This window comes from Eriocheir sinensis, chromosome 6, assembly GCF_024679095.1.
Source record: "Eriocheir sinensis breed Jianghai 21 chromosome 6, ASM2467909v1, whole genome shotgun sequence".
NCBI classification, from domain to species: domain Eukaryota; kingdom Metazoa; phylum Arthropoda; class Malacostraca; order Decapoda; family Varunidae; genus Eriocheir; species Eriocheir sinensis.
Window position 1 is genome coordinate 5,886,541 of NC_066514.1, and position 18,153 is coordinate 5,904,693.

General features: G+C 45.0%; 1 protein-coding gene across 1 annotated transcript in view; it reads left to right on the forward strand.

Annotated features, from left to right (window-relative positions):
• LOC126986883 (sodium/glucose cotransporter 5-like) overlaps positions 1 to 13,884 on the forward strand; it is a 141,619-nt gene extending 127,735 nt beyond the window's left edge. The window contains exons 8-10 of the mRNA XM_050843358.1: positions 7,699 to 8,475; positions 8,825 to 8,942; positions 10,513 to 13,884. Coding sequence (XP_050699315.1) covers positions 7,699 to 8,475; positions 8,825 to 8,942; positions 10,513 to 10,787 — 1,170 coding nt within the window. The 3' untranslated portion in view covers positions 10,788 to 13,884. The remainder of the gene's footprint in view (positions 1 to 7,698; positions 8,476 to 8,824; positions 8,943 to 10,512) is intronic.
• The last annotated feature ends 4,269 nt before the right edge of the window (positions 13,885 to 18,153 follow it).

Genomic DNA, 18,153 nt, shown 5'->3' on the forward strand with positions numbered 1-18,153 from the left:
GTTCCACCAAGCTGAAGCAAAATGACAGAAGCATCGCCTCTTCGGTGGGTCCAGAGGGTGTACAGGAGCGATAGGACAGGATACAGAAATAAGGTTGTGATCGGAGGAGCCCAACGGAGAGAACAGTTTGACAGAGTAAGCAGAAGGTTTTGAGGTAAGGAAGAGGTCTAGAATGTTGGACCTGTTTCGAAGACGGTCGGGAATACGAGTAGGGTGCTGGACCAACTGCTCTAGATTGTTGAGGATAGCAAAGTTGTAGGCTTGTTCACCAGGCTGGTCAGTGAAAGAGGATGAAACCCAAAGCTGGTGGTGAAAATTGAAATCTCCTAGGATGGAGATTTCAGCGAAGGGAGAGTGGGTCAAGATGTGCTCCACTTTAGAGTTCAAGTAGTCAATTTTTTTTATATAGTTAGTAGAATTAGGTGAGTGATAAACAGCACAGATGTATTTAGTAATAGAATGCCAGATTGTGTAAATTCTGAAGACTCAAGGTTGTGGGCACGAGAGGAAGTGATGTCGTTGCGCACGTAGGCGCAACATCCAGCTTTGGATTGAAATTGAGGATAGAGATAGTAGGAGGGAACAGAGTAGAGGTTACTGTCAGTAGCCTCAGAAACCTGTGTTTCGGTGAGGAAGAGAATGTGAGGTTTAGAGGAAGAGAGATGGTGTTCCACAGAATGAAAATTAGAACAAAGACCGCGGATGTTGCAGAAATTGAGAAGAAAGAGGTTCGAGGAGTTATCAAGACACCTCTTGGGTCGGCAGCCAAAAGGGGAGTCCTCCCTGGGGGAATTTGTGGTCCCCCCCCCGGCGGGGACTCCGAGGCAAGGTGAAGGTGCGCCATTTAGAAATTTTTATTTTGGGAAAAGGTGTATATGTTGTGTGAATGTAGTGTGGTGTGGATAGAGAGAGGATCTGTCTTTAGAGAGCATGCTGAACTACTCTCCAGTGTTGCGACAAGTGCATCAGCTCCCTGAGCTATGCTGATGACATGGTACTGCTGGCACCTACAATGGATGCTCTTCAAGAGCTTATTGTAGTGTGTGGGATGTATATTGCCTTGCATGATAATGTCTATAACACCACTCGAAGTGAATCACCTGACATCAGCATGCACGGTTCAATAAGTGTGCGCTTACATATAAGGATAAATTCACATACTTGGGGTATGTCATCAAAAAGAAATGCTTGATGATGATATCTAGAAGCAGATCACAGAGGTCATAGTCATTGGTACTACGCTGCTGAGAAGATTCCTGCAGCCATGAGACGAATTTGCAGTTATTCAAGAGCCGATGATATTCTCCATATAACAACTGGCTATGGTTGCGGTACAGGGTGGCCTCCCTGATTCCATTTATTTGTCATAACGACATCTTTAATAGGATTCTAGAGCAATCCAGATGGACCAATTTATCCCTGACCTTTACCGAGCAAAGGATGAACTTTTGGGCTGTACAGCGCCGACACGCCATGTATAGTATGTTGAGGAGGGCGGGGGCTCTGTGAACTACATCATCACTTCTGTCGGACAGAGCATATGTGCATGGAACTAAGCGGCATGAGTGGCCTTTAACTGTCAAGTTGTAGTTGGGATAGCTACGCAGCGAATGTTATTTTATGTTTTTGACTCATTTGACTTTTTAGAGGGAGTAGGTAGGAAGACACCAACCGAAACGGCCGTAAGCCACTTCCAATGAGGTATATATGGGAAGCGAGGAGGATGCTGAAGCCCTCCAAAGACCCTTTCCATGTCCTCACTTTCCCTTTCCATATTGTGTTATCAACACCAGAGAGTAGTTCAGCATGCTCTCTAAAGACAGATCCTCTCTCTTTCCACACCACACTACATACACACCATCTCCCAAAATTTTACAAATTCAAAACGGCGAAAAGTAGCATTCCCTTGGAGTCCCCGTCTGGAGGTTGACAACAAATTCCCCCAGGGAGGACTCCCCTTTTGGCTGCCGACTTGAGAGGTGTCTTGATAACTCCTCGAACTTCTTTCTTATCAAATTCTGCAACATTCGAGGTCTTCGTTCCAATTTTCATTCTGTGGAGCACCATCTCTCCTCCTCTGAACCTCACCTCTTCCTCACCGAAACACAGGTCTCGGCAGCAATTGACAGCAATTTGTACTATGTGTAGACATTATGACAAGTGATGAAAGGTGGTGAAGGAAACACGGGAACGAGTGTTTACTCCTGACTAGTTTCGCCTTAGTGGGCTTCTTCAGAGGAATAAGGTTTATACATGGGTAAGCTGTCTTATATACAAAAATGAGGGCTCCCCTGGGATGCTTGGAGGGTGTTGCCTGACTCGGACCTCACTATCCGCCACTCCCTCTCTGGTCCTTGACGGCCACATGTGCTGCTGCTTCCGCCCACACTACGTCGCCTGTTCGTTTGTTATTGTTCTTTTTATTGAGGGTGATGAAAATAGATTCATAGGCCTTCCTGTGTTGTCTTGAGATGTTTTCTTTTATAATTTTAGCCTCGTTCCAGTTCGGCAGGTGACCTTTTTCGTCTGCATGGTTTACTAGAGCACTTTTTCCCGGTGGTGTTTAAGGTTAGCTTTGTGCTCTTTCAGTCTTGTTGCGAGACCCTTGCTGGTTTCCCCGTAATATTTGTTGTCGCAACCGCTGCAGGGGATCTCGTATACAATGCTCTTATTATTCTTGGTGACCTCGGCCTTCTTGATCACTAAGTCTTTTATCTTTTTGCCCTCGGTTGTCATAACTTGTATGTTTGTACCGAATAGAGTTCTCCTGAGGTTGTCTGTCAGGTCCGAGTGCGGCACCACCAGGTATCTTGTGTTGTCATTTTGTTGTTTGCGGCGGATTGCGAGCTTTTTCTTCTGCGATGTAAAGAAGACCTTTATCTTAGGCTACCCCAAAGGTCTTCTGCCCAGAATCGTGGCAAATCTATTCTTCGACTTACCAAAACCTCTTTCATACATAAGAAATGTCAAAACCTTGTTTTTTTTCTAATTCTCCCAGAGACTTCTGGCACCTAGCCAAAAATATCTCCTCCAATTTCACATCTTCATCTTTCCCTCCTATTCTTAACCCTGATGGCAGCACCGCCGTCTCATCTATCTCTAAGGCTGAACACTTCTTTCAAACTTTTTATAAAAACTCCACTCTGGACGATTCTGGGCATACTCCAACTCTTCCCCCTCTGACTCCTTTATGCCTGTTATTAAGATTCTTAAGAATGATCTTTTCTATGCTCTCTCTGGCCTCAACCCCCAGAAGGCTTATGGACCTGATGGAGTGCCTCCTGTTGTCCTTAAAAACTGTGTTTCCGTGCTGACACCCTGCCTGGTCAAACTCTTTCGTCTGTCTTTCCTTCCTGCTGGAAGTACGCCTTCATACAGCCAGTGCCTAAGAAGGGTGATCGTTCCAATCCCTCGAACTACCGCCCTATCGCTTTACTTTCCTATCTATCTAAAGCTTTTGAATCAATCCTTAACCGGAAGATTTAAAAGCATCTTTCCACTTCTGACCTTCTATTTGATCGCCAGTATGGGCTCCGCAGGGGCGTTCTACACTCTCTCTCTCTCTCACACACACACACACACACACACACACACGTACAAGCACACACAAAAGTAACAACGTAAAAGTACAGAAAGTCCATTGAAAAGAAGAGAAAGAATCTCTCTCTCTCTCTCTCTCTCTCTCTCTCTCTCTCTCTCTCTCTCTCTCACACACACACACACACACACACACACACACACACACGTACAAGCACACACAAAAGTAACAACGTAAAGGTACAGAAAGTCCATTGAAAAGAAGAGAAAGAATCTCTCTCTCTCTCTCTCTCTCTCTCTCTCATTCACACCCACACCCACACACCCACACACACACACACAAGCACACACAAAAGTAACAACGTAAAGGTGTATAAAGTCCATTGAAAAGGAGGGAGACTCTCTCTCTCTCTCTCTCTCTCTCTCTCTCTCTCTCTCTCTCTCTCTCTCTCTCTCTCGAGAGAGAGAGAGAGAGAGAGAGAGAGAGAGAGAGAGAGAGAGAGAATTAGGGTTAAGGATTGGAGGATTGAAGCGCAGGAGCCTGGCCGACCCTGTGGAAAGAGGCTCGTGTCACACCGGTTTTCAAGAAAAAGGACAAGACAGACCCAAGTTACTACCGCCCAATCTCGCTCCTGTCGGTTGTTAGCAAGATCCTGAAGCGGATTATTGCTGAGCAGCTGACGCGCCACCTGGAGGAGAACCATCTATTGTCTCCTCGTCAGCACGGGTTCAGGAGAGGTCGCTCGGCATCAGACCTCCTCCTCCTGCTCAGCAAGTCATGGCATGACGCCCTGGACTCTGATCGCCCCTCACTTGTTTTTGCCCTAGATATTGCTGGGGCATTCGACTGTGTGTGGCACAGGGGCCTCCTGGCCAAGCTCGAACAACTTGGCATCACAGGACAACTGCTGCAGCTGTTTTCGAGCTACCTGCACGGCCGGAGTCTGAGGGTAGTGGTGAACGGGTGCACGTCAGGCAGTTACCCAATCACTGCCAGCGTTCCACAAGGATCAGTACTGGGCCCGATTCCTTTGAACGCATACTTCGATGAGCTGCTCCGTGGCCTACCAGTGGCCTCAGCCTACGCCGACGACTGCACCCTGTCCCACAGCTACACCAGGGAGGAAACTGCGGACGTGATCGTAGCCACCAACCGCCATCTTCGTGACATCATGGCCTGGGGTCGCCGTTGGCAAGTCAAATTTGCTGCCGAGAAGACCCAGGCCATGGTTATATCGCGTTCGAGGGAGGACGAAGTTTGGGGACGACACACTGGTCATCAAGGACTCCATCAACATCTTGGGGGTGGAAGTCGACTCGGGACTCAGTTTCGACTGCCACCTGGAGTGTGTGGCGCGCAGAGCCTCCCTGAGGGTGACACTCCTGCGTCGCGTGCGGCACCTGCTCGACGCAGACGGCCTCCTGAGGCTCTACAAAGCCCAGGTGAGCCCCGTCATGGAATACTCCCCTCTTTCCCGGATGAGTAGTGCCCAAAGTCACCTCTCGTTGCTGGACAGAGTGCAGAGGAGGGCAGAGCGACTCATCCACGATGCCAGCAGCCTTCAGCAGCAGCGACCACATGGACACAGGACACACAGCGGCAAGATCGACAGCAGCTACATCACCAGCAGGACGCCCCCCGCTGTATGCTCGACAGCCTCGGGCACCGGAGAAGGGTCGGTGCCATCACAGTCCTACACAAGGCACAGGTCCAACATACACCTCACCTGGCGGCACTACGGGTCCCATGGAGGAGAAGCCAGCACACCACGAGAGCGGCAGTGGCTAACGACCTCCTCCTTGATATCCCGAGAAGCCGCACAGCCAGGTGCCAGAGGGCCTTCACGAGTGCCACGGCCCACCTGTGGAACGCCTTCACGGGTGAAGTTGGCGTTAGGGCAATGAACACCCAACAGGTGAAGGTAGCGGCTCATGCCTGGTGTCGCACCTACCCGCCCTAGTCACATCCACCTGAGCACAAGCACAACACAACACTAGTGACAATGCTTTAGGATAGGTGACCTCAAGACAGAGGTCGTCTTTAGCATGGAGACAATTTCCCCGCCCCTTTTGTCATATGTATCTTAATGTTTAAATAAAAGAAAAAAAATATGAAAGCAAAAAGATGTAAAAAAAAACGACAAAGCGGTGATGAATAATAAAGGGTTGAGGTGGAGCTGTAGTGAAGGAGTGAGATTTTTAAATCCATTTAGAGGCGGAAAGGAGGGAGGGAGGGATGGGTGGGAGGTGAGGAAATGGTGGAGAAAGGGCAGAAGAGTCTGTGTGTGTGTGTGTGTGTGTGTGTGTGTGTGTGTGTGTGTGTGTGTGTGTAATTCACCTCTTGGTCTGCTGCGGGTCTCTCGAGACAGCCAGCCATTCCCCTACGGAAGAGCACAGAGCTCATAGGACCGATCTTTGGGTAGGACTTAGACCACTCACACACAACACACCGCTACAACGAGGTCACAACTCCTTGCCTGACGTCGCGTACCTACTCACTGCTAGGTGAACAGGGGCTACACGTGAAAAAATATAGATCTAACCTATTTTCACCCGGCCGGGGAATCGAAACCCGGTCCCCCGGTTCTTCTGGTTGTGAGGAAGACGCTCTACCCACTGAGCTACCGGACCGTGTGTGTGTGTGTGTGTGTGTGTGTGTGTGTGTGTGTGTGTGTGTGTGTGTGTTTATAAAATATAGAGAGAGAGAGAGAGAGAGAGAGAGAGAGAGAGAGAGAGAGAGAGAGAGAGAGAGAGAGAGAGAGAATCTCAATTCGCACACACACACACACACACACACACACACACACACACACACACACACACACACACACACACACACACAGACAAACAAACATACAACTTCAAAGAATCCCAGAACACCTGGCAGGGCGGCTACATCAAAGGAGATCTAACTGCCTTGTTGATCTCGTAATTGTCTTTGCTTGCTGTCGTTAGCCATAGAGGCTTAAACGAGCCCGGTATTATCAGCCAGCGTCGAGTAGAGATACATGTCAAGTCTAGCTATCATCTTTATCTTATGACTAAAATAACCGATCACATTCACGGTTCTATTGAAAAAAAATAATAATTGTCGTCTGCACATTCATGATACCAATCCGTTGATATGGGTAAAGTACCGATCTGAAATGCTCGTTCTGAGCCAAGTATAAGCCACACTGCGGGACTTTTCCTGCAAACGGTCCCGCAGCTTACGGTTTAAACTCCGCCGCCATGTTGCCTCTCTTACTATCTTGTATCGATGTTTTCAAGATGACTGCTCTTCTGAACTTGCTAACTGCATGCCTCCCCCCTCCCGCGGCCTCGCCGCACGCGACTTTCTACTCAAGCTCATCCCTTTACTGTCCAGATACCTTAATCGCGAGTTAACCAGCATCTTCACTCTTTCATCCCTCACGCAGGTAAGCTCTGGAACAATCTTCCTTCATCTGTAATTCCTCCTGCCTACACCTTGAACTCTGTCAAGAGAAGGGTATCAGAACACCTCTCCTTCCGAAGTTGACCTCTCTTCTGGTCACTCCTCTGAACGCTTTTTGTGGGAGCAGCGAATAGCGGACTTTTTTTCATTATTGTTTTCTTTTGTTTTGCCCTTGAGCTTCCTCCTGTGCTGCAAAAAAATGCAGCGCATCCATGCTGCACCAACTGAATTATTGTGAACGTACCATTTAACATTCAATGATTTTATCCACGTCGACTGATGAGCGTACGTGTCAGCAGAATCATAATTTTTTTTTTTTTTATTATTAATTATTGGTAAAGATTTGTGTGTCTGCACGGTTTAAGTATGGTAACAGTAAGGACAGTCATGTGCATTTGACAGCTGTTATATAGCACATGCTTGTTCAAGCCAAGGACACAGTGTGAAGTAGTGTATCATACTTGGAGAATCTCTGCGACATCACTTCGATCAGGAATGCCCTTTCGTCACTTCTTTATAAGTTTTTTTTTTCCAATTGGCGTATATTAAGTATTAAGATTTTCTCCAGTCCCAAACTTATTAATTTCATTGAAATAACACCTCGTTATATCATGGACTCTTAGTATGAATTTCTTTGGTATCTATCTTGGATTAAATTTCCTTCTCAGTTATGAATGAGGCTATTCCTTAAAAAAAACTGAAATTATCAATAAATTTTATTTCAGATGATGATCCAGCGAGCACTGGCAGCAAAGTCATTGTCTCATGCCAAGGGTGCTACGGTGTTTGCCTCCTATCTCAAGATACTGCCCTTCTTCATCATCATTCTTCCTGGCATGATCTCCCGTGCCCTCTTCCCAGATGACGTTGCTTGTGTTTTGCCAGAAGAATGTCTACGAGCATGTGGGTCGAGGTCATCCTGCTATAATTCAGCTTACCCTCGCCTCGTGGTTGGGATCATGCCAGCTGGGTTCAAAGGCTTGATGCTAGCAGTCATGTTGGCAGCACTGTTGAGTGACCTCACTTCTATCTTTAATTCTGCTTCCACTATGTTCACTCTTGATTTGTGGCGTCATCTGCGTCCTAGAGCTCAAACCCGGGAGCTGCTGATTGTTGGAAAACTTTTCGTCGTGGTCCTCATCGCCCTGTCAGTGGCTTGGGTCCCAATTATTGAAAAGGTTCAGGGCGGGCAGCTCTTTATATATATACAGAAAGTTGGCGCCTACCTTGCTCCTCCAATAGCTGCCGTCTACTTAATGGCAGTCTTGTGGAAACGCATGAATGAGAAAGGAGCATTCTGGGCTCTTACAGTGGGCCTCCTAGTTGGAGTCATACGCATGGCGCTGGACTTCTCTCATCCTCCCCCAGCATGCAACCAGCACGAATATCGACCACTCTTGATCAGATTTAATTTTATGTACTTTGCCATGATACTTTTCTGGATAACATGTCTGACAGGAGTGTTGGTTTCTCTTCTGACTAAACCTTCAGAGAGCTTTAGGGTAAGAAATTTGTTTGTATCTTTGAAATGTCTCGAAAATCAGATTTTAAAATCCCTAACATTAAAAAAATGTGTGAATATTTGTCGTTAGTCAAACCAATACATGGCACTTCGTTTTTTTCTGTAAAAACAAAGCACAATAGGTCAGTGCATTAGACGTCTGCATTTAGTTTTTGTTTGTTTAGCGTACGTATTCTGCATAATTAAACGTCCATCTGAAAGGAAGTTAACCGCCATCATAATATGTTTGGTTAGTTTAACATGTAATTCCATTTGTATGAACTTCATAAACTTGCATCGTATATACGTTCCAATATTCATAAGTGATAAAAAATTCGTTATATTTTCAGGTAATAAGAACTACTTACTCTACCAGATTCAATAAAAAAGAAAGAGAGGATGAAAAAGCCGTCGAGATTGCCTTACACTCTTTGACACCCGAAACAAATCCTGCAGCTCCTTCAGCAGGTAAGGTTACATATTTGAGTAATTGTTTACCAAGCTCTGGAGCGATTCTCTCTCTCTCTCTCTCTCTCTCTCTCTCTCTCTCTCTCTCTCTCTCTCTCTCTCTCTCTCTCCTCTCCTCAAAGATTTATCCCCTAGTATCATTAGGGGAAACGGGCCCTTGTCCTAAGACGGCCCATTAGGAGTGCAAAAATGCTCCCTCCCTGCGCGGGGGAGCACGGGGTAAGCCTATCGGCGGCCCGTAGCAGGATGCCTACAGACCGACTCTATCGGCGATCGAAATCTAGCCGACCGAGTCGGTCCGTCGATGAGGACTGGCGTCTCTCTCTCTCTCTCTCTCTCTCTCTCTCTCTCTCTCTCTCTCTCTCTCTCTCTCTCTCTCTCTCTCTCTCATGCTGTGCTTAGTTGTGTTAAGGGGAGTCGCCGCCTAGTATTAGTGGAGGGTACATAAATTTTATCTAAATTGTTTTAAGGTATTTTTTTCTTTGAAGACTTAGGTAAATGCAATAAGATCTGCATGTATCACCATAATAGCTTTCGTGATTCTGTACGAAAAAAAGTTACAAGCGAAATGTATTACCTGTAATAAAAGCAGAGCTAAAAACGTTAATGAGGGCCAACATGTTCGCCCAATATGTACGATATTCGGTAGTTTTACTCATGGCACCACTAGTTAAAAATTGTCCGTTCAAATTTTTAATATGTGTCACTGTTCCTACGCAAAACAAATACCAAAATCACCATTTGATGTGTCCCATAATTCTACCCCTTTTATTACCTTCAGTAAATCATATCAGCAGTGTTTTTCTGTTTATAAAAAAAAACTGACGGACATTTTTTTCACCATCCACTCGTCTTTCAGCAGATGTTTGAGTTTCTTTATTATCTTCACAACTAATGGAGTTATTAGTACAAAAAATGCACTTTCGAGATATCGGCTATTTTGTGTGTAAATGCAGTTAGCGTACAAAGTTATGATTTCTAAGATCTTACAGTGGTAAAATACAACTTCGACACCTATGTAGTTATATATATATGAATGACAATGAATGATATAAAAAATAATAATCATAAATAGGTTAAATCGCTTACTGAACCCGGTGTGCGAGATGTGGCTACAACTCTACAGCATGCCGATACGAATTAGAAAGCAGGAGAGTAGGTCAGGTCACTTGATCCAGACGTGTATACAGTGCATGTTGAAACAAAGCAAGTTCAGGCTCGCCATACCTATTAAAGCTTACAACTCGACGAAATGCCGATATACATGATTTTTTCCGTTTTTTTTTTTTTTTTTTTTAAATTCGAAATTGAATTTTTGAATAACTTTTTTCCCTTGTCGAATTACATTAAGTTCCAAATTATAGAATGCCGAGTTATAAGTATTTTACTGTATGGGTAAAATTACACAATTGTATATAACTGTCCTGAATATCAGCAGTTTTACACATCGGCAAATGACCTGGAACCATATGCCCGTCCAACTTTTAATCTTATGGGAAAACAAGTTAATAAGTTGACGATATCCGCAACCCTGTTCATATGTATAATTTTACTATTATTTTTTTTACAGAGATCAAGACGGAGACGCAATTTGTATACTGGCTCAGGAAAGGCAAAACCTCATGTATGTGGCTGTGTGGTCTGGATCTCTCTCAACAGAGCACCAGAAGTATGGAAGAAGAGCATCAAGAAGTTATGAACTCTTTAGAGGAAAACCCTCGAGTTAAGATTATTTTGAATGTAAACTTTGGAATTTTAGTAGCAGTTGGTATAGGCCTTTTTACTTACTTTACAACAAATCCCTTTCCTGCTGATATCGATCCAAGAACATACTCTGTCATGTAGTACCAGGTATATATGTCAATAATGATAATATACATCACTGATAGTCATCTTTTATGTTCTGAATATCGCCCCCCCAATTCACACACGAGAACCGTAGATATTGAGAGTTAGGCCGCTCATACTCACACCATCCAGCCCAGCACCCCTGCGTGAACACAAGTTGTTGGAATTTCAAATACCATAATTTGTATCTCTTGGTGTTAAGCTTGTGTTCAGGCAAAGGTGAGCATGAGCCAAGCAAGATGGTACCATTATAAACACTTGTCTGCTTCACAACGGGCTGGGACCGACCATCATTCCCCACCAAGAAAGCCGGGATGGTTTCTTGGTGGGGCATGATGAACACACACACACACAAATGGGTAGGAAGCAGTGAGCCTAAGATCATATGTGCCAGATGGCGTCCCGCATCTACGGCAATAATACACACTTATGTAGGCATGCACGCTCGCATGCGCGCACGTTAACACAATCATGCTCTCTCTCTCTCCCACCTCACGACTGAAAGGTCCCGTGTTTAATTCCCGTTGTAGAGTGGAGACAGATGGACAGTTTCGTGTTCCCTGACCACCCAGAAGTGAATGGGTACTGGGAGTCAGTCGGTGGTCGTGTTCCACCTCTCATGGTGGGCTTAAAAGTGAGGTTTCGGTCGTATATAAAGACCACTTGTGAGCTCCAAGCTCAGTTGAGGGTACTAATTAGCGATCACTGGTCTAGAACGTGATCAGACTATGATGAATCACACACACACACACACACACACGGCCCGGTAGCTCAGGGGTAGAGCGTCTGGCTCACAACCAGAAAGACCAGGGTTCGATTCCCCGGCCGGGTGAAGATAAGTTGGGTTTATCTTCTTTCACGTGTAGCCCCTGTTCACCTAGCAGTGAGTAGGTACGCGACGTCAGGCAAGGAGTTGTGACCTCGTTGTCGCAGTGTGTTGTGTGTGAGTGGTCTCAGTCCTACACAAAGATCGGTACTACGAGCTCTGTGCTCTTCCGTAGGGGAACGGCTGGCTGTCTCGAGAGAGACCCGCAGCAGACCAAGAGGTGAATTACACACACACACACACACACACACTCAAAATGGAAGGGAGAAGGTAACTAACTGGACACAGCACTGAATTGAGAAAATGGGCTTGTTTGAAAGACAAAGAACAGTTTTCCATCCAGGAATGTGCACTGTGCGGTGTTCATAATATGATGGAAAAGTTGGACACTTATAGATTTGGAGACAGAACTCTCCGAGCTGGAGCCCAGGACCTGTATACTACAAGTACAAATACAAATACACACACCAGGCCCACCAGGGTATCACGTGGTACTGCCTCGGTCATTGACCACATTTGGTTGAATCAAGCCGAATCAAATATCAATAACTTCATAATTCACACTAACATTACAGAGCATTTTCCAACGGTATCATAGTTTCGCAAACATAGTGGCTCGGAACAGTCTCCGAAGCATGTTTTCAGAAGGATGTTTATGCCCGAGAATATTCGGTGCTTTGTTGATGGTTTGTCGCAGCTAAATTGAGAGGAGGTGTTTGCTTCTGATTTTCCTAGTACTGCATATCATATGTCCCTAAATAGATATGACGAGTTATTTCAACTCAAATTTCCTAAAGAGTATTGCAAGACCTCAAAAAGATCAGGATGAGGTTCATTCCTAACGCCGGGTTTGCTCAGCAGCATTAAAGAGAAGAACATCGACTTGAAAGGTTAGCTTGTAAATGGCCATAAACTTATATAAGACATACCGAAACACTATAACTTCTCTTTTACGCTTTGCTAAAAACAATTACTGAGAAAAATCAATTTAAGGATAATCAAGATAATGCTAGAGACATCAGGAAAACTCCAAATCGTATGACTGTTAAGTTAATGCACTTAATGATCTTTTTTTTTTAATATTGTAGACTCAGTTGCACATGGCTTGGGTACAAGTTTTGAAAATTATCTTGATAATTCTCCTAATTTTTCATTATATTTACAGCTCTGCAATCAGTCATAAATTAAAACGTGCATCAATTCTTTAAAGTCAAATGCAGCTGGCTATGATGATATTCCAGTATCTCTTCTATAGCAAACTTGTGATTATATTTCTGGAAATCTTGTGCACATAATCAACTTGCCTTTTCCCTGTGGTGTTTTCCCATTCATAAATCAGGCTCTAAAAATGTTATATATAATTATATATTGATTTCCATTTTACCATCATTTAGTAAACTTTTTGAAAAAGCAATCTCATGTCGTCCCTGTAATTTTCTGGAAAGTAACAACTTATTATCTGACTCAGTATCTTTTTAGGAAAAATAGGTCAACAAAATCTGCCCTTATGCATTTTGTTAATACTGTTTATACCAGTTTAGATAAGAAATTTTATGCTGCAGGGGTGTTTTTATATACATGTACATCTTTTGATTCATTAGATCACCAGATTTTACATTACTGAAGAAGACTGGTGCAAGAGCTGTTCCTCACGACTTGTTGAAAAGCTATTTAACTAACCGTCAGCAATCTTTGTAAGTTTGTATTGTAAAGATCAGCATTCAAAACGTAAGACGATCGAGCACGGTGTTCTTCAAGGATCAAGTTTAGGTCGTTTTTTTTTTATCTACATTAATGATATTGTTAATGCAAGCAATAAAGATGTCTTTACCATATTTGCTGATGACACAAATTTCGTAGTCATATAAAAACCTCGAGACTTTTCACACAAACCTTTCACAAGAACTTAATAATGTAAATAAATGGATAAAAGATCATAGGTTAAAGCAAAATGTAACAAAAATACATCGTGTTATTTCAAAATAGGTCCATAGTGCATATTATTGTTCCTGTATATATATATATATATATATATATATATATATATATATATATATATATATATATATATATATATATATATATATATATATATATATATATGAGAAGAATCAATAAATCGTGTACAATATACAAACAAATTAGGTGTTGTGGTTAACGAATACATGAACTAGAAGCTCCATATCTCGAACGTCTGTATTAGCTTAGCCAAACTATGTGGTATGCTGTATCGAATCCGTCATAAACTCAGATCTGATCCTATGTTAATTTTGCATCATACTATGTTAAAAGTTTCATATATTCATATTTTTTGTCACTAATTATTCATTTGTTTTAAAAACGGTTATGACATTTTCAAGAAACAAGATCATATGCACAACACAACGAGTAACCAACTAAACTTATTATGTTTTCCATATACTAGAACAACACTTTAGCAATTCAGTGTTGTGTTTTGGTCTGAGGTGTAGAATTCTTTACCGAGCTCACTAAAAATGAAGTCTTTGACTGTTCTGTTCAAACTTTCAAGCATGAAGAAATATGAATTTAATTTTGAATTAACTCTGAAGTCTTGTATTTTCTGTAATCGTTAAACACATTATCATAGTCTGAAATCGTTAGCCATCATAATACGGTGGGTAATCGTTAAATATTATTATGCATGTATTTTTTAGTACATATATCATTTTAATAAACAGATTATATGAAATTTGATACGTCCTCTCATTACCATGCACATGTTTAAATTCTTAATTGCGTCTGCTGAGGGGAACCTTCAAAGCAAACCTTTCCGTGACTTAAATATTCATATACAAGTATTTTCTTATAGCTAAGGAAGCAGCTCAATGACAATAAAATGAAAGTGTAGAAAAAAGCCCGCTAATCACTGCTCCCACAAAAGGAAAAGTGAAGTGGTCAAAACAGAGGTCAATTTAGGGTGGAAAGTGTCTTGCTACCCTCCTCTTGAAAGAGGTCAAGTCATAGGTAGGAGGAAATACAGATGAAAGAAGGCTGTTCCAGAGTTTACCAGTGTAAGAGATGAAAGAGTGAAGATACTGGTTAACTCTTGCATAAGGGGTTTGGACAGTAAAGGGATGAGCTAGAGTAGAAAGTCGAGTACAGCGGGGCCGCGGGAAGTGGGGAGGAATGCACTTAGCAAGTTCAAAAGAACAGTCAGCATGCATATATTTAAAAAATATATATAAAGAGATGTAACATGGTGGCGGAATTTATGAGGTAGAAGACTATCAGTAAGAGGAGGAGAGCTGATAAGACGAACAGCCTTAGACTCCACTCTGTCCAGAAGAGCTGTGTGAGTGTAGGCACCCCCCCCCCCCCAACCCTCCCTTCACATATGTGATGCATACTCCATACGAAGGCGGACAAGGCCCGGTAAATTGATAGCATCTTGGAGAGGGAAAAGGACAGGCGGAGACGATACAGTACGCCCAACCTTGAGTAAGCCGATTTAATTAATAGGAGAGGAGATATGGAGTTTTCAGTGACATTTTGAGTTATGGATAGATCGAGGATGTCTTGTGTAGAAAAAGGTGACAATTGAGTGTAGTCGAAGAATAGGGAATAGGTGTTTGGAAGATTGTGTCGAGTGGATAGGTGGAGAAATTAAGTTCTTGAGGCGTTGAAGGACACCGACTTATTTTTGCCCCAATTGGAAATGACAGTCTGAGGTTAAACGTTCTGAGGTCTCCAGCCTGGAATTTATGTTGGGTGGGTCCTCTTTTAAAAGAAGTTGAGTAATACAGAGTAGTCATCTGCGTAAGAATGGATAGGACAGTTCGTTTTGGAAAGATCATCAATGAACAACAGGAAGAGAGTGGGAGATACGATAGAGCCTTGTTGGACACCACTGTTGATAGGTTTCGAGGAAGAACAGTGATCGTGTACTACAGCAGAGATAGATCGGCCGGAAACGAAACTAGAAATAAATGTACAGAGAAAAGGATAGAATCCGTAGGAGGGTAGTTTGGAAAGCAAAGATTCGTGTCAGACCCTATAAAAATCTGTTGATATGTCTAGCGCAGCAGCAAAAGTTTCATCGAAACGGATAAGAAAGGATAACCAAAAGTCAGTTAGGAAGGCAAGAGATAACCAGTAGAACGCCCCTTGCGGAACCCATACTGGCGATCAGAAAGCTCAGAAGAAAAGGATAGTAGAGGGGTAGAAAAAGGGTATTTTTAGTGATGAAATAGCAATACCCATTTACAACCCTTACAAATATACCCTTTCAAGAGCTACACAAATATACCCTTTCTCAACCCTTTGGATACCCTTTGTCACCCATCATTCATGAACCCCACCCCCTCCCTGGTACCCCTTCACCCCCCTCCTGGTGCCTTCCCCACCCCCTCTCTGGTACCCTTCCCCACCCCTCCCTGGTACCCCTTCACCCACCCCCTCTCTGGTGCCCCTTCCCCACCCCTCCCTGGCACCCCTTCCCCACCCCTCCTGGTGCCTTCCCCCCCCTCCCTGGTGCCTTCCCCCACCCCTCCCTGGTGCCCTTCCCCACCCCTCCCTGGCACCCCTTCTCCCACCCCTCCCTGGTGCCTTCCCCACCCCTCCTGGTACCCCTTCCCCACCCCCCCCTCCCTGGTGCCTTCCCCCCTCCCTGGTGCCTTCCCCCCTCCCTGTGGCCCCTTCCCCACCCCTCCCTGGTACCCTTCCCCACCCCCTCCCTGGTACCCCTTCCCCACCCCCCTCCTGGTGCCCTTCCCCACCCTCCCTGGTGCCTTCCCCACCCCCTCCTGGTGCCTTCCCCACCCCTCCCTGGTACCCCTTCTCCCACCCCTCCCTGGTACCCCCCACCCCTCCCTGGTGCCCTTCCCCCACCCCCTCCTGGTACCCCTTCACCCACCCCTCCTGGTACCCCTTCCCCACCCCCTCCCTGGTACCCCTTCACCCACCCCTCCCTGGTGCCCCCACCCCCTCCCTGGTACCCCTTCACCCACCCCCTCCCTGGTGCCTTCCCCACCCCCCTCCTGGTACCCCTTCACCCCCTCCCTGGTGCCCTTCACCCCCCCCTCCCTGGTACCCCTTCCCCACCCCTCCCTGGTACCCCTTCCCCACCCCCTCCCTAGTACCCCTTCCCCCCCCCCTCCTGGTACCCTTCCCTCACCCCCTCCCTGGTACCCCTTCACACCCCTCCCTGGTACCCCTTCACACACCTCCCTGGTACCCCTTCCCCCACCCTCCCTGCAAAGTGTACCGTCGCCCCGGCTCAGACCCCACCGACCCGCGCTACACACAGAAGACCACAAAACAGCCTCCCAACTTAATGGTTTGGGGTTGTTTTTCTTATTATGGTGTTGGGGACTTGATAGTGTTACCGAAGAACACAACTGTGAACAAAGTGTTTTATTTTGAACTTTTAAATGACCATCTGGAGGACTGCTTTCACAAGACACAGGCTCAAATCTTCCAGCAGGATAGAGCCTCCTGCCACACAGCTCGAGATGTCACACAGTGGCTTGATGACTGCGGGATTGAGTGGATTAATGACTGGCCGGGTAATTCTTCGGACATCTCACCCATAGAAAATCTCTGGGCCATCATTAAAGGAAAGCTGCGCTCACGTGACACGTAACTCCCCAAGCTTGAAGCGGAACTGCGTAAGTGTTGGGGAGATCTTAAGCCTGAATTGCTGCAAAATCTTGCTGACGGTGTACCACGTCGCCTTCAGATGGTCATCAAGAAGAAAGTATACCCAACAAAGTACAAACAACAAATGTAAGTGTTGATATTCTTTAATTTATGTTATATAAATAGCGCGTCATGCATGTCAACACTACTTTTTTCGGAGGCGCGCGATGATTATCCGCGCGAACTGTAAGTCATTGCAGCAATAAACTCCACTTCACCTGGAATTATCGCCATCACTGGAGCCTGGTAAGTTCTCCCCGAAACAGTCAACATTAGAAATTACACCCTCCGTCACCTGCTCACCGAGAGACGAGGCGGCAGAGTCGGTCTACGTGCCGGGATGTGCTTCGCCCGTCTACTGTGACAGTCAACGTTTCGGAAGGCGTAGAGGCGCGGTGGGTGCGGCTGTCCCCTACCTCTCATCCCCGACATGTGGCCTCCATCACCTGCTGAGTACCTTACCACCCACCACGGGCACCCACGCGTGCCTAATTCCTTCAGCAGCTTACTCAAACTACAGATTTTGAACCAGGTATCATTCATTTAAACTTTTAGTACGCGGTGATTTCAATGAAATTAACACTTCAGATATCCAGGCACAGCTACATTTGACACAACTGGTGAACTTCCTAACACATGGTAACAACGCATTATACCTAATTCTAACCGATATGGCGGAATTTTATAAACCCCCAAACCTTTTACACCCTTCGGACGCAGCAACCATACATCGATCATCTGTTCTCCCAAAACCACTGTTTCCCTCAAACGCAAGCCAACTACATTGACTTACAGACCATTAACAGACTCTGCAATACGATATTTTGAGAGATGGATTGTGCATTACCTCTGGATAGAAGTCACCTCGGTACAGGATGT